At 43.4% G+C, this 15,688-nt stretch overlaps 1 protein-coding gene across 1 annotated transcript in view; it reads left to right on the top strand.

The window, feature by feature from the left end:
* The window catches only part of COL14A1 (collagen type XIV alpha 1 chain), a 233,071-nt gene that overhangs the window by 58,322 nt on the left and 159,061 nt on the right, over positions 1 to 15,688 (top strand). The window contains 5 exon segments of the mRNA XM_070382861.1: positions 1,836 to 2,000; positions 5,016 to 5,177; positions 10,865 to 11,016; positions 12,164 to 12,293; positions 14,311 to 14,456. Coding sequence (XP_070238962.1) covers positions 1,836 to 2,000; positions 5,016 to 5,177; positions 10,865 to 11,016; positions 12,164 to 12,293; positions 14,311 to 14,456 — 755 coding nt within the window.

The following is a 15,688-nucleotide window of genomic DNA, read 5'->3' as shown; positions in this document are numbered from 1 at the left end:
AGTTTTAAATGGCTCTTGTCTCTAACTCACATTAGAAGTCGCATGCAGAAACCTCATCCCTTTCGCTCTACAAATGTAACGTCCCAGGAAGGGCTTGGTTGAGCTGGAAGAGTACCCAGCAGTCCTTGACGCTGACAGCCTTAGTAGCCGTCTTAACCCTTTTCAATTCATTTTCCTTTCTTTTTGTACCCGTTTTCTCCTCCAGTCACCCTGTCAATTTAATAAAAACAAAATCCTACCTAAATTTTAAAGGAAAATAATTTCTTTGTCCTTACTCTGCCGTCAATGGTTATCATGAAAATATTTATGGAGCTTTGGCTCACCAGCTTTTTTGATAAATGAGTCTAGTCAGTCTTTAGCATCTGCAGCTTTGACCAACCAGGGATCAGAAATGTGTGGGGAAAAAATTCCAGAAAGTTCCTAAAAGCAAAGCTTGAATTTATCACATGCTAGTAACTAGTGTTCTTGCCTGGAGAATCCCAGGGATGGGGGAGCCTGGTGGGCTGCCGTCTATGGGGTCGGGCAGAGTCGGACACAACTGAAGCGATTTAGCAGCAGCAGCAGCAGCAACTATTTACATAGTATTTGTATTGTATTTGTTATTTTAAATAATCTAGAGATGGCGCAGAGTATGCATGTAGGTTACATGCAGATACTACGTCATTTTACGTAAGGGACCTGGGCATCTGTGGGTTTGGGTGTTGTGGGGGGTCTTAGAACCAACCCTTCTGTGGATACCAAGGAACTACTGTAATGTAAGAGCATTTATATTGCAATTATCCATGGCCCAACCCCAAAGGCTTGCCTCGTGTCTCAGCTGGTAAAGAATCTGCCTGCACTGCAGGAGACCTGGGTTCGATACCTGGGTTGGGAAGATCCCCTGGAGGAGGGAAAGGCTACTCACTCCAGTATTCTGGCCTGGAGAATTTGTGGACTGTACAGTCCATGGGGTCACAAAGAGTCAGACACAACTGAGCGACTTTCACGTTCAACCCAAGGCGTTATCACAGGTTTTAACCCTTACATGCTGTTTCCTGCTATAGACCCACAATGTGGATGCTCAGTTTAAACAATAGAGATGCTGTCATTGAATTTTAAATAAACCACTGAAATCCTGATCAGTACTTTGCCAGTTTGAGGCATAGTCTAACAAGTTTTTTGTTAATACAACAAAACTGTATTAAGCATGAATTGCATAACATTATTCAGCATTTCTTATTTTTGAGGAGTGAAGAATGTCATACTCAAAAGTCAGGAGTTCAATTACCACTTTAGATCTCCCCTTCTACCCCCATAAAGCAGAGAATCTGTGGTTCCTTTAGATTACCATGAACAAAATGAAAAGTGTAGCCATAATATTTGGGACAGTTGCTCCTGTGAGGGTATTCTTGGTTCATTGTAAATTAGAGAGGTTTAGATTTTCTTTTCTTTTTTTTTACTTTTTATTGATTTGTTTTTTTGGCTGTGCCATGTGGCATGTAGGGTCTTAGTTCCCCAACCAGGGATCAAACTCACACCCCCAGCATTGGAAGTCTTAACCAAGGTGTAGATTTCTTGTGTGCAAACCTGTCAGCATTCATTGTCTAGGAATCCATTGTTCTTTATAAATACTAGTTTCTGAAATGATGCAGTATTCATAATTTTTATTACCTCTTTTGGTGGATTTTAGTGTTTCATCAGATTCGTTAAAAAAATAGTTCATTGTAAAAATGAAGATAAAAGTTCACATCTAATAAAAGCTCTTCTTTCTCATCTTGTGATTACGTTTTGGAGAATTGAAAGCCTTTTTATTTGAAATGGTTGGCTTGTCTTTATTTTTCCTTGTTTTCTCCCAGGTCTTGCTTTGAATTACATTTTTGAAAACAGTTTTAAACCGGAAGCGGGAGCAAGGACTGGAGTGTCCAAAATTGGCATTTTAATCACAGACGGAAAGTCCCAAGATGATATCATTCCACCATCCAGAAACCTTCGTGAATCCGGTGTAGAGCTGTTTGCCATAGGTACGTGTTAATTGTGGTCTTGTTTCAACAATGGACATGGACACCCAACCATTAAAGCTGTATATAATGCAGTTCACTGAAAGCCAAGAGACCTGAGCGCTTTCCAGTCTTTTTTTAAACAAATGCATTGTGTTTAGTTGATCTACAAGCTTGTGTTAGTTTCTTGCGTAAAGTGACTCAGTTACACACGTGATCTATCCACTGTCTTTTAGATTCTTTCCCCATGTAGCTTACTGCAGTGTTGAGTAGAGTTCCCTGTATACAGTAGGTCCTTGTTAGTTATCTATTGTATATGTGTATAGACGACTCTCCCGATTTATCCCTTCCCTCTCCACCCCGTTGGGTCTACTCATAACCAGTCATGTGATCTGAGTCTGACTCCTCACATTAAAAATGGAAGTGGCGGAACTGAAGGATCTTACTGTGTGAGAATCTCTAGGCTGAGACACCACACATGAAGTGTTGTGAAAAGCATAAAGTGAAAAGGTTAGGTCCATAATTGTTAGCCTTTAATTAGTCAAGACTTTTCTCTTTCGAGTCACTTAATAGCTCTCTCTTCTCTGATAGTGTAGAGAGAAAGCAATCAAAGAATTGAGGTCTTGTAGCTAAGAAAGCACAGAGTCGTAGATGTGCAGGATTATTTCTTTGAAAATAACCCTGCGTAGGTGTAGGTATATGGGAAGAATACACATGGCACATGTAGGATAATGCATAATATTTAGCTGATGCAACTTTGCTCCTGATTAAATTGTTTACATTGTCTTTGGTGATAGGAAGGCCTTCTATTTAGTAGAGACTGAAAAGAAAAAAAAAGAAACAATTCCTCTGACTCATTTCTAGATTTGTCACTCAAAGTGTGGTTCATAGCATGTTTCATTGGAGAAGTATTTGCTTATTTGCTGGATGGCAGGCGTTGTGGTGGGTGATGGAGCATACAGATGAACAAGATAAATCCTTCCAAAACAAATTCCTTCCAAGTCATGATGGCCGTTTCCTCACTTTTCCATGCTCTTTACAACAGTGAAGCTGTTTTGTTTGGAGAGGTGAGAGAGAGAGGGATTTGGGGCTTATTGTCTCTAGAATATTCTTAAATGAATCCAGACTTGGTTTTAACTGAATGCTATGAAAACTATTATTGACATTAAGCTCATTGCTTCAGCATGCATGGTGTTATTTTGTTATTGTAGACACAGATCCAACAGTGCATTTTAGAAGCTATTGTAGAAGTCTTTCAGTCAAGGAACATCAGGGAGATTTGATTTAATTTTTATTTTTAATTTTGCTGTACTTTTGTTCAACAACAATCCCTACAGAAGACTTACACTAACAGGGGATTAATTTATGTGTTTACTCTCCATTCTGTGGTCTCGTTAATAACGAATGGATGAGTTAAAGTGAACTCATCCAGTCGTGATTTGGAATTTTTCTCTCTTTTTCTCTGGGAATTACCTGGAAATCAGTAGTGTTCATTTTCTTATAACCTCCTAAAGCAAATCGTTCAGAAACAATTGACTCTTTGTTACTCAGTCTGTTGAAGCTGTCAGATAAATTAAATGGCACATGGCCAGGCATCTAAGAAGTAATTACCGTTGCCTCAGGTAATCTCTCTTCCTTGCTTCCCTCTTACCTCTTTTTAACATCCGTAGATAATTGCAGTGACAAGGATTTTTAAAGAAATGTTCCTTCTCCTGGAGAAGAGAAATCTACATTTACACTCATGAAACCCAACCTTGTGTCTTTTTCATTTTTTTAAAGAATTTTTTAAAATTTATTTTTTATCAGTTGACTGTTTTATTTACTTATTTTAAATTTTGGGCAAACCCCGTGGAATATGGGCTCTTATTTCCCCGTCCAGGGATCAAACTCACATCCCTGGCACTGCAAAGCTGGAGGACTGCTGGGGAAGTCTCCCCCTTTTTCTAGATTCAACCGTGATATATGTCGTCTTCTGAGGTGCAGCTTGATAGGGTCATTAAGGGCATATGACTTTGGATCCAGATTGCCTGAGTGGAAGCCTTGCTGTGTATTTACTGGCTGTGTTTCCTCGAGCAAGTGAATTAACCTCTCATCAGCTCACTTATCTCTAAGATGGGAGAAACAGTGATGCCCAACTCACAGGACTGACTGTGAGGATTAAATGTGTCACTATGAGGAAAACACCGCCACGCCTGGGGCATGGGGAGCACACTTTAAGGTTAGCATCCACAGCTGTGACAGACCGAAAATTCCCTGAAGGACAAGGATTTTCTGTCTCGGTTTAAGTAAACTAATGTTTATAGAAATTTAAGCCTGAGGTTCTGATAGTGTAGAGGACTGGTTTAATTCCTATTGCTTCTGCAACATTTATGAAAGACAGAAGTCAGTTTCATCAATACATCCTCCAAAACTCGGGTCTCCTGCATTGCAGGCAGATTCTTTACTGTCTGAGCCACCGTGGAAGCCCAAGATGGGCTGAAGAAAGTTAAGATTTAGTAATCTGGGGACTTCCTTGGGGGTGCAGTCGATAAGAATCCACCTGCCTGTGCAGGGGACACGGGTTTGATCCCCAGTCGGGGAAGATTCTGCATGCCCCAGAGCACTGAGCCCTGTGCTGCAAATACTGGAGCCCATGTGCCTAGGGCCTGGGCACCAAGTGGAGCCCTACCAGGAGAAGCCCGTGTACCAGATCGGGAGTGGGCTCCTCTGTCCACAACCAGAGAAGCCCGTGTACCAGCTCGAGCGTGGGCTCTGCTCTCCACGGCCAGAGAAAGGCGTGCAGCAACGGAGACCCAATGCAGCCAAAAATAACTGACTGACTAAATAAGTAGAGCGGTGTGTCCGTGTCCAAATAAAGAAAAAAAGATTTAATCATTTAATCATTTGAAAGGGACTTCGAAGAAACAATCTGCCGGGAGACGTGCCTCTTGCGAGAAAAGGCGCGTTGGTCGGGGTGCGGACTGGCGGGTCGCAGCGTAGAGTACCGTCACTAGGAGGCTCCCGGTGACCCTCCGACCCTCCCTGTCGTCCCCAACGCAGGGGTGAAAAACGCGGACGAGAAGGAGCTGCAGGAGATCGCCTCCGAGCCGGACAGCACGCACGTGTACAACGTGGCCGAGTTTGACCTGATGCACACGGTTGTGGAGAGCCTCACGAGGACCGTGTGCTTCAGGGTGGAGGAGCAGGACCGCGAGATCAAAGGTACGCGAGCCTCTGCCCGCCGGGGCCTCCCTGGGGCGGAGAATGGCCTGTGGGCTCTTCATCCTGGCTTTCCCGGCAGCGCTGTGTGCTTCCACGCTCCGGATCGTCAGAGTAGACAGGGGACATACGGGGCGGGGGGCGGCGGGGTTAGGGGGTGGGGGTGAGGTGAGGGGGCGGGGGGCGGGTTCTTTAAACCACTGGATAGTTGTTTCCATGCTGCTGCATGTAGGCCATCACGCTTCTTTGTTTTTAATTAGATGTTGGACTTTGAGATAATTAAACATCCACATGAAGTTGTAAGAAATGTATAAAGAGTGTGTGATATCTTACTGGTTCTCTCAATGGTGACATATTGCAAAGCCGCAGTATGATGTCACAGGCAGGAAATTCACATTGGTCGAGTCAAGATACAGAATGTTCCTGTGGCAGGATCATTTCTACTGTCCTTCTCCAGCTGTATTCCCTCCCTGCCCCAGCCTCTTCCTAACCGCTGGCCAGCATGGGTCTGTTCTCCCTTTCTAAATGCTTGTCATTTTGGAAATGTTAAATAAATGGAATTACATAGTATGTAAACTTTTGGAATTGGTGTTTTTCACTCAGGATGATTTCCTGGAGGCTCATCTAAGTTGCTGCATGTCCATAGTTCTTGTTTTATTGCTGCATCACGTTTCATGTTATGGCTGCACCACAGTTTGCTTAACCATTCACACATCGAAAGACATCTGAATTCTTTCCATTTTTGGCTGTTACAGAAAAAAAAAAGCAGCTATGAACATTCACGTGTAGGTTCTTGTATGAACATAAGTTTTCATTTTTCTGGGATGATGCTCAGGAGTGTGACTGCTTCATCACATTATGTGTTTAGTGTAGTTTAGCCTAAGAGCCTGCCAGACTGTCCTCCACCGTGGCTGCCGCGTTCAGCGTTCCCTCGAGCACCGCGTAAGTGACCCTGTTTCTATGCTCGTCACTAACGTTGCTGTTACGGTTTTTTATTTTGGCCATTCTGATCGGCATGGAGTGCAATCTCATTGTGGTTTTAATGTTCATTTCCCGATGGCTAATGAAGTTGAACATCTTTCCTATGCTTTTTTCCCCTATTTTTAAGATTCAAACATTTTTTAAAATTTCTTTACCACTTTGTGTTGGTTTCTACCACACAGCAGCGCAAGTCAGCCTCGACTGTGCTCTCGCCTCCGTCCTGACCTCCCTCGCCTCCCCACCCTCCAGGCCTCCCGGGGCCCAGATAGGCTCCCGGTGCAGCGGCTCCTCACCTGCCCTGCTCTCACCCCGGGTGTGTGCTGGGGGTCCTGGTGCAGCGGCAGCTCCTCACCTGCCCTGCTCTCACCCCGGGTGTGTGCCGGGGCTCCCGGTGCAGCAGCTCCTCACCTGACCTGGTCTCACCCCGAGTGTGTACTGGGGCCACTGCTCTCTCCAGTCGTCCCAGCCTCTCCCTTGCCCACTGTGTCCACAGATCCATTCTCCACCTCTGTGTCTCCATTCCATCCCCGCAGATAGGCTCATCAGTATTGTTCTGGATCCTGTGTGCGTGTGTTAACGCATATTTCGTGTGCTATTTTGCCTCTGTATATCCTGAAATGTCTGTTCATATCTTTTGCCCACTTTCTAATTGGACTCATTTTTGGGGTGTGTTTTTTTGTGTTAGCTTTTAACTTTTGAGATTTGAGAATTCTTTATTTTCTAGATAATGATCCGTTGTTAGATATGTGTAGATATGTGGTTTGATAACAATAAGTGTTAGTCGCTCATTCGTGTCCGACTCTTTGCGACCCTGTGGCCTGTAGCCCTCCAGGCTCCCTGTCCCTGGGGTTCTCCAGGCAGGAATGCTGGAGGGGGCAGCCATTCCCTTCTCCAGGAGATGTTCCTGACTCATGGATCGAACCCAGGTCTCCTGCCTAGCAGGCACATTCTTTACTGTCTGAGGCACCAGGGAAGCTGATAGTCCATTCTTAGACAGGTGGTTTGTTAATATTTTCTGCCAATTTGTAGCTTACCTTTTCATCTTTTTAACAAGGTCATTTGCTGAACAAAAGCTTTTAATTTTGATGAGGTCCAGTTTATCAATTTTTCATTTTAGGATGAGTGCTTGTGGTGTCAAGTCTAAGAACTCTTTACCTGACCTTAAATCCCAAAGAGTTTCCTTTTTATTATTTTTTCAGAAAGTTTTATATTTCACATTTAAAGTTAATTCTTTGTAAAGGATTTGGAGTTTAGTTTAAGGTTCTAACACTACTTGCTAAAAAGGCTGCATTTCTGCTGTTGAATTACCTTGTGGCTTTGTCAGGTAGCGGTTGGGCAGATTCGCATGTGTCTAAATCTGGGTTCTTTATGGTTCCATTTATGTGTCTAACCCTTTTCCAGTATCATACAGTCTTGATTTACTGTGGCTACATAATAAGTCTTGAGATTGAATAGACTGAGTTCTCTCATTTGATTATCCTTTTACAAAATTGTTTTTGCTACTATGCTTCCTTATATACCATATAAATATTAGAGTAATATTTATATAATATACTGTATAATTTATACAATAATATAAATATTAGAATAATTTTTATTCTACAAAATATCTTATTGGGACTTTGATGGAAAGTGCATTAAATCAATTCTCAATTATCAAATACCAACTTGGGAAGAACTGACCTCTTTAATCTGTTGATTTGTTTAGTCCACAAACATGTCAAATCCTTTCACTTGTTTAGATATCTTTGAGTTCCATCAGCATTTTGTAGTTTTCAGGATATAATTTCTGTACAGATTCTGTTCCGCTGACTTTTAGTATTTTATTTTGAGAAAGTTTAGTTGTATTTTTAATGTTGGTGGTGTTCACATTTTTATTGCTAGTGTGTGCAGATCTATTTATGTTTTGGTATGCATGTATCCGATAACTTTGTTAGGTCTCTTCTGACACCAGCCTGGAGCGAAAGGGGAGGGTGCCTGGATGCTAGCGCATGGGGTTGGAAGTCCAGCTCTTCTAGTGGTCTCTGTGGATAGCACATGCAGGGTGAGATGGGGGGTTTGTCACTGTCTGTAAGCGACAGTTATCTCCTCCCTCTTTGATCTTTCCCCCATCACCCCGGCTGTGTGATGGGATCAGAGTACACGTAGGCCCCAGTTACAGTCAGGAAGGGTGGGGTCTTGCTTCCACTTGACCTGGGTTGGCACGGGTGGGATGGGGCCACAGTGGGTTTTTTTCCTATGGTGTTTTTCTAGGCTAGAGCTGTTGTTGCCTAAAAGCTTTTTGTCTTGGCGGGCTGCTCCTTTCCTGGTCTTTTGCCTAGAGAGAGCAGGCTTCGTTGGATTGTTTTTGTCTGTATTTGTCTGTGTTTCTAGGTGGCTGGATTCCTTAGCTCTGTGTTTGAGATACAGGAGGCGAAAGGCACCTCGGGAAACACCACTGCACCATTCTGTGGGTCCCACGGCCCCTTGCCCATCCACCATCTCCTTCTCAGGAACTTAGGCTTGACTTACAGTTCCCAGAAATGTGAGCTGCACTCGGCGGGGATTGTAGGAAGGAGCCGTGCGCTCTGTCTTCTGGGAGCTCGGCCATCACAGGTCTTGACCCTTGTTCCCTGTGATATCCGTGGGCTGCAGGTTGCATCTGACTCCCAGGGGTGCAATCTGAGCAGGAGACATCCAGACCCTTCTCTGAGAGTCTGGCCCTGCTCCCGCCTGTGCTGTGTCCGGGGCGGGACGACTCAGGCGGCCTGCGCGTCTGTCTCTCTTTCATCATCCCTCTTGCCCTGGACCGGGACTCTTCAGACTAGGCTGAGCAGCCAAGTAGTGGTTCCCTGGGCAAACTTCTCTGAGGCACTTAGCGACACCATTTTTGTCGTTGCTGTTCAGTCACTCAGTCGTGTCCAGCTCTTTTGCGACCCCATGGGCTATAGCCCAGAGGCTCCTCTGTCCATGGGATTCCCCAGACGAGAATACGGGGATGAGTTGCTGTTTCCTTCTCCAGCGGATCTTCCTGACCCAGGGATCAAACCTGCATCTCCTGCATTGGCAGAAGGATTCTTTACCACTGAGCAACCAAGGAAGCCCGAGACTGTTTTAGAGCCTAAATTTTCCCACAAAAAATCTCTACATGTGGTTGCTTGTAAGGCGTGCTTAATAAAGTACTTGATCGTAGTTATTGTTTAATAACTATGTTTCTCCCCATTATTATGACTGCTAAAGTCCCTTTAAATAAGTGCCCCTAGCAGATAAGAAATCCTAAATTTCCAGGACTTTGAACTTTACGGGTCCCAAATCTTTTTCAGACCCACTGTTATAACATGTATATAACACTCAAAGTGCTTACAAAATGTGTAGCTCATAGTGGACATTCAGAATATGTTAGTTGCTTTTCCTTCTCTTTTTACTTTAGAATGTTGGCCATTTGTTGAGTTGAAGTCTTCAGTAGAGAGAATAAATCCTCTACTGCTCAAAAACACAAGCTCTTGTGTCAAGAAGGTTACATATAAATCTCAGCTCTGATACTTACCAATTGTGAGACTTGGGCAAGTTATTTAACATCATTCTGACTTGGTTTTCTCACCTGAAAAATGGGAACAATAATAGCATTTACTGAGAACTAAATGAGGGAAGACTTCTGAAGATATCAGAAGCGTATCTTTAGATACACAATTCAATGTTGTGTTTTTTTTGTTGTTGTTCTTGTTTTTTGCTATTCGACAGCAGTGTCTTTAAGAAAGTTCCTTAGAGTCAAGGACTATGTCTTATTTAAGTTACTTAGAGCCTAGCATAGTGATTGATGCCGAATAGGCGCTTAAATGTTTCAATGAAGAAATGTAGTCCAGGCAGGCCTTGTTTTATTGTGCTTCTCCTTGTTGCACTTTGCAGGTATGTATTAAAAAATACATCCAAAAAATTTCAAAACATTGGAAGTTTGTGGCAACCTTCTGTTGAGCAAGCCTGTTGGTGCCATTTTCCCAAAAGCGGTATTTTTAAATTAAGTGTGTTGTTTTTTAGACGTAATGCTAGCTTCCCAGGGGGCACTAGTGGTAGAGAAGCAGTCTGCCAGTGCAGGAGAGGTCAGAGTCGTGGGTTCCATCCCTGGGTAGGGAAGATCCCTGGAGGAGGGCGTGGCAACCCACTCTGGTATTCTTGCCTGGAGAATCCCATGGACAGAGGAGCCTGGTGGGCTACAGGTCATCGGATTGCAAAGAGTTGGACACAACTGAAGCAACTTAGCATGTATGCATACGAAGAGTAAACCTAAGTTTTTTATGTATTGGGAAATAAAAAAATTGTGTGACTTGCTTTCTTACAGTGGCCTGGAACTGAACCCACAGTATCTCTGAGGTATGCCTGTAATGAATTAAAGCCCAAAGCCTAAAGTGAAGTCGCTCAGTCGTGTCCAGCTCTTTGCGACCCCATGGACTGTAGCCCGCCAGGCTCTGCCATCCATGGGATTTCTCAGGCAAAAATACTGGAGTGGGTTGCCGTTTCCTTCTGCAGGGGATCTTCCCGACCCAGGGACTGAACCCGGGTTCCCGGCTTTGCAGGCAGACTCTCTACCAGCTGAGCCCCCAGTACTGAATTAATTTACTAGAGATGAAAATCTTGGAAGCAGCATAAACAATCATTTCTTACTAGTGGAGTTTCTTAGGTTCATAAAATTTAACTTTGGGAAAAAGGTTCATTTTCTGTGTTTTTTGATTTAGCCTCAGCCCTTGCCACCGTGGGGCCGCCTACAGAACTGATGACTTCTGAAGTCACTGCCAGGAGCTTTATGGTTAACTGGACTCATGCCCCCGGAAAAGTGGAAAAATACAGAATCGTGTATTACCCTACCAGGGGTGGCAAACCAGAGGAGGTAAGAAGGAGACAGCGTTTTCAAGCCATGTATTCTGAGGCTCTCAGGTTTTGTACAGTAGTCAAGATAAGGCAGAAGTGGATATATAAGCAGATTATTCTGTCACAAGCATTTACAGTTGTTGGACTGAATCCATTTCCATGTGTCCAGGTTTTCTTCTGTCTCAAGCTTATGGTATTTACATCTTCTCCTCTTATTTCCATCAAAGAACCTGCAGAACTGGTCATGTATCCATTTCTAACACAACTTACACTGACTTAGTTTTTTTGTATTTTAAGAAATGAAAGAGTTCGAAGGCAAAGAGAATCAGTCGTTCATTATCTGGCTAGAGCCCCCTTTGCTATTGATGTTTTCTTTCTACTTTGGGAGTGGTCTGAACTTTCTGCCTTAAGGAAGTCTGTGTGTTCCACATAATGTGGTCACGTAATCCTTCAAGGTTTGGGATTTTCTGGATGTTTGTGGAAATCAGTGCAAATGAGAAGCATCATGAAGCGTCTGTGATGGGCCCTTCTCACGAGTCGCCATCACAAGAGAGACCATCTATTGCCAGATGACTGAATGGTTCCCATTTCCTAATCTGTGATATACAAATTCACAGGAAATATGACAAGATGTGATGAAATCTCCCTGTCTCTTTTTCTGACATTCTCATCTTTTGTTGTTCTAACCTCTGATTGGCCTCAGCGTGTTTCAGTTTTCTTCTGCATTATGGCAGGACTTATGACCTTTAAAGTGTTAGATTCTAGAGATTATGTCATCCAGACTAAGAAAAAAAAAAAACCACAGTGCTTCCAATAGCTCTATGTTTTTCATGACTAATAAACCTCTTATACGCTTCCCAAGACTCCAGAGAAAATATCACATGTCACCTGTTACTAAGTGGGTGTGATTAGGATAGCAGTTAGGTTAGGAATGACACGGTTTTCATTAGGTGTGACCCAGGGAGGGACTCTTGGACATTTTCCATGGAAGGTGAGTCCCATGATGTGAGAATTCAAGGACAACTGACTGCCATGTGGAGAAGGACATGGTGCAAATAAGAACATGTTTAATGAAAAGTTTTTGCTGGAAGTATTTTTGTTTTTTGACTTTCAGTTTGCATTTGAGAAATTCCATTTTCTCATTCCTCGAACTCCTCTTTAAACAGGTGGTGGTGGATGGACGCGTATCTTCCACGGTGCTGAGAAACTTGATGTCTTTAACGGAATATCAGATAGCAGTCTTTGCCATATATGCTCACACGGCTAGTGAAGGCCTCCGGGGAACCGAAACCACACGTGTGTACTGAATTCTGCCCTCTTCTGATTGGCATAGCATTGTTCAGGCGGCCCGGCTGTGCTCGCAGTTTGCAGGTGCCATATGTTGGGAGGGACATTATAGAACTCCGGTACGTTTAGGAGAGAGAAACCTTAGTGATGAAGGGTGCAAAATACATGTATTCATGTAATAGACAAATATCTAGTGAGTGCCTATTATAAACCAAGCACCGGGCTTCGGTGTATCGGTAGGAGTAGAGAAGAAGCTCTGCAGCTCTCCTGCCCAGCAGAAGACTGGGGAAATATGTTACATCTGTTTTCATTAGGAATATCACTGTAATTCAAATTTATGAATACTAGTCAGTCGTTTCTTACCTGGGAAAGACCATGATCACAGACACATACACACATGCACACACATTCAGAGAATCCTGGGAAAAGATAACCTTGAGAAACTTGATCGCACACTCATTTAGTTATTTCAAACACTGAGTTCCTAGTACATGCCCGTCAGGATGCAGACCTGGTCTGCCTCTGGTAGAACAATAGCAATGTAAACAACTCCAGTAACAAGGTACCAGGCACTGTGACAACCACGTTCCACGTCCAGCACATTATTGGATTTATTCCTGAAAACAATTAGTAAGACAGATTTTAACACTCCTACTTTTTTAAAATTTTTGTATTGGAGTTCAGCCAGTTAACAATGTTGTGATAGCTTCTGGTGGATAGCACAGGGACTCACCACACATACACATGTATCCTGGTTGGTGGTGGTTTTAGTCGCTAAGTTGTGCCCAACTCTTTGCAACCCCATGAACTGTAGCCCACCGGCTCCTCTGTCCTTGGGGTTTCCCAAGCTAGAACTGGAGTGGGTTGTCATTTCCTTCTCCAGGGGCTCTTCTCAACCCACACATGTATCCATCACCCCCTCAAACTTCCCTCCCATCCAGGCTGCCCTGAGCATTGTAATACTCTTGCTTTGCAGAAATACTTTTGCAGCAATTTCTGCCCTTGAGGAGGTTTTAGTCTAGCAAGGGAGAAAATGCAGACCAAGAACATGCAAACCAACTTGTGCAGTGAAGTGCAGCAGGCATGCCAGTGGGAGCGTGGCAGGGAACTGCGCCTGTGAGCAAAGTCCCGGGTTTGACATTGTGCTGGGAAATCTAGCAGGACCTGCAGTCTAGTTGTAAACAATGTTTCATAGTTATTACTGTCATCTTTTAAGCTGGGAACTTGCAGTTTATCCTTAGTCCCTTTCTCCCTAATTCTCCACTATGGCCAGTCTTATTTCTTGATTCTTCTGTTTGTCTCAAGCCCTGCTGTTCCCGACAATCATGTCTCCTCACTCTCTCTGATTGAGTGAGTGTTGAAGAGTGTTTATTTATTCGTGTATCTGTCCAGCCACCTATTCTGTCTTTTAGGAAGTGACCCAACAGCTAGTGTTGGTGGCTGCTGCAGGTCAGACCCTGTGCTTGGAAATGGGCGTAAAACGGTAGTCAGCAGAGTCTCCCTGCTCTTGACTGGCTCCCAGAGAAATGTGACCATCACTCTAATAAGACATAAGAAACTAAAAAATGTCACTTCTGCTTTTAAACATTCATTGTCTTTACCTTTCCCCAAAGGGCTTATATGGCTATGTGAACAGATTCAAGGATAATGTTGTGATAGTTTCAGGAGGACAGCAAAGGGGCTTGGCGGTGCATACAATGTATCCATTCGCGTAGACTGCCCTCCTGTCCAGGCTCGGATAACACTGAGCGGCTTTCCCTGTGCTGTGCAGGAGGTCCTCATCGGTTATCCTTTTTAAATATAACTGTGTGTACATGTCCATCCCACACTCCCTGACTGCCCTTCCCCTGTCCTTCCCCACTGGTAACCATAAGTTTGTTCTCCAACTCTGTGAACCTTAGAGTCTATATGTAAGGGATATCATATGATTAAAAAACCCATCACTTTTAGAGCCTGAGCTATAGAGACTTTGAAGTAAGAAAACACACTGATAAACGGCTGACTGTTAACAAATCTCCTCTTGCAGTTTCTTTACCTATAGCTTCCGACCTTGAACTGTACGACGTGACTGAGAACAGTCTGAGGGCGAGATGGAACCCCGTGCCCGGAGCGTCCGGGTACCTGATCCTCTATGCTCCCCTCACGGAGGGCCTGGCCGGGGATGAAAAAGAGGTAACTGCCTGCTGCCTGCTAGAGTCCTAGAATCTTTGGCTTCCTTAGCATTGTTTCTTTTTTTTTAATATAAAAATGTAATGTATACAATTTAGAAAAGTCACATTAGCCAAAGAAAATAATCACTTGTAAGCCCACCACCTAGAGGTAACCATTGTTAACATTTAGTTAATAGTCTTTTTCAACGCATTTTTAACACAACCAATGGGAATGGTTTTGTAGTTTTCCTTGTAATTTTCCTTTTGCTTGTTTCTGTACCATTAAATCGTATTTTATATAGTCAAAGACTCTGATGCTGGGAGGGATTAGGGGCAGGAAGAAAAGGGGACGACAGAGGATGAGATGGCTGGATGGCATCACCGACTCAATGGACGTGAGTTTGAGTGAACTCTGGGAGATGGTGATGGACAGGGAGGCCTGGCATGCTGTGATTCATGGGGTCGCAAAGAGTCGGACACGACTGAGGGACTGAACTGAACTGAAACAACTTCTTACTATCCCATTGTTGGTTTGTACCAGTTCATGTTTAATTAATCTCCTGTTAATTAGGACATTTAGATAATTTGCTATATAAAAGAATTCCCTGGTGGTCCAGTGGTTAGACTTGTGCTTTTACTTCCAGGGTCCAGGTTCAAACCCTGGTTGGGAGATCCTACAAGCCAGGCCAAAAAAAAAAAGATAATTTGCTATATAAATATACTTTTGGGACTACTTTTAGCATATAACTTTGCATGGTCATCTGATTATTTCCCTAGGATAAATTTCTAAAAGTGAAATTTCTTTTTGCAAAGACTATGCAAGTTATTAAGGCTTATAAATTTTATATAATTTGTATTGCTCTATGCAGTTCACAAATGATTGTGATAGCTTTATGTACACTGACTTTGAAAACTTTGTTTTACTAATTTGAGATATTATAGAGAAACATCGGTTTCCCAGTGACTCAGTGATAAAGAATCCGCCTGCCCGTGCAGGAGATGAGGGTTCACTCCCTGGGTGGGGAAGATCCCTTAGAGAAGGACATGACAACCCACGCTGGTGTTCTTGCCTGAAGAATCCCGTGGACGGAGGAGCCTGGCAGGCTACAGTCCGTGGGGCGGCGACAGAGTTGGACGTGACCTAGCGACTAAACAATAGAGAAATATATCTCACGGATGTAGCTTTTTTGCATTTCTTCCATTTTTAATGATGACTCTTTGACCTTTGAATGATAGCTTTTAGTCCTCATTTTT

This window comes from Bos mutus, chromosome 14 (assembly GCF_027580195.1).
Source record: "Bos mutus isolate GX-2022 chromosome 14, NWIPB_WYAK_1.1, whole genome shotgun sequence".
Lineage (NCBI taxonomy): Eukaryota > Metazoa > Chordata > Mammalia > Artiodactyla > Bovidae > Bos > Bos mutus.
Note: the sequence above shows the minus strand (reverse complement) of the source record. Positions and strands in the feature narration are given on the sequence as shown.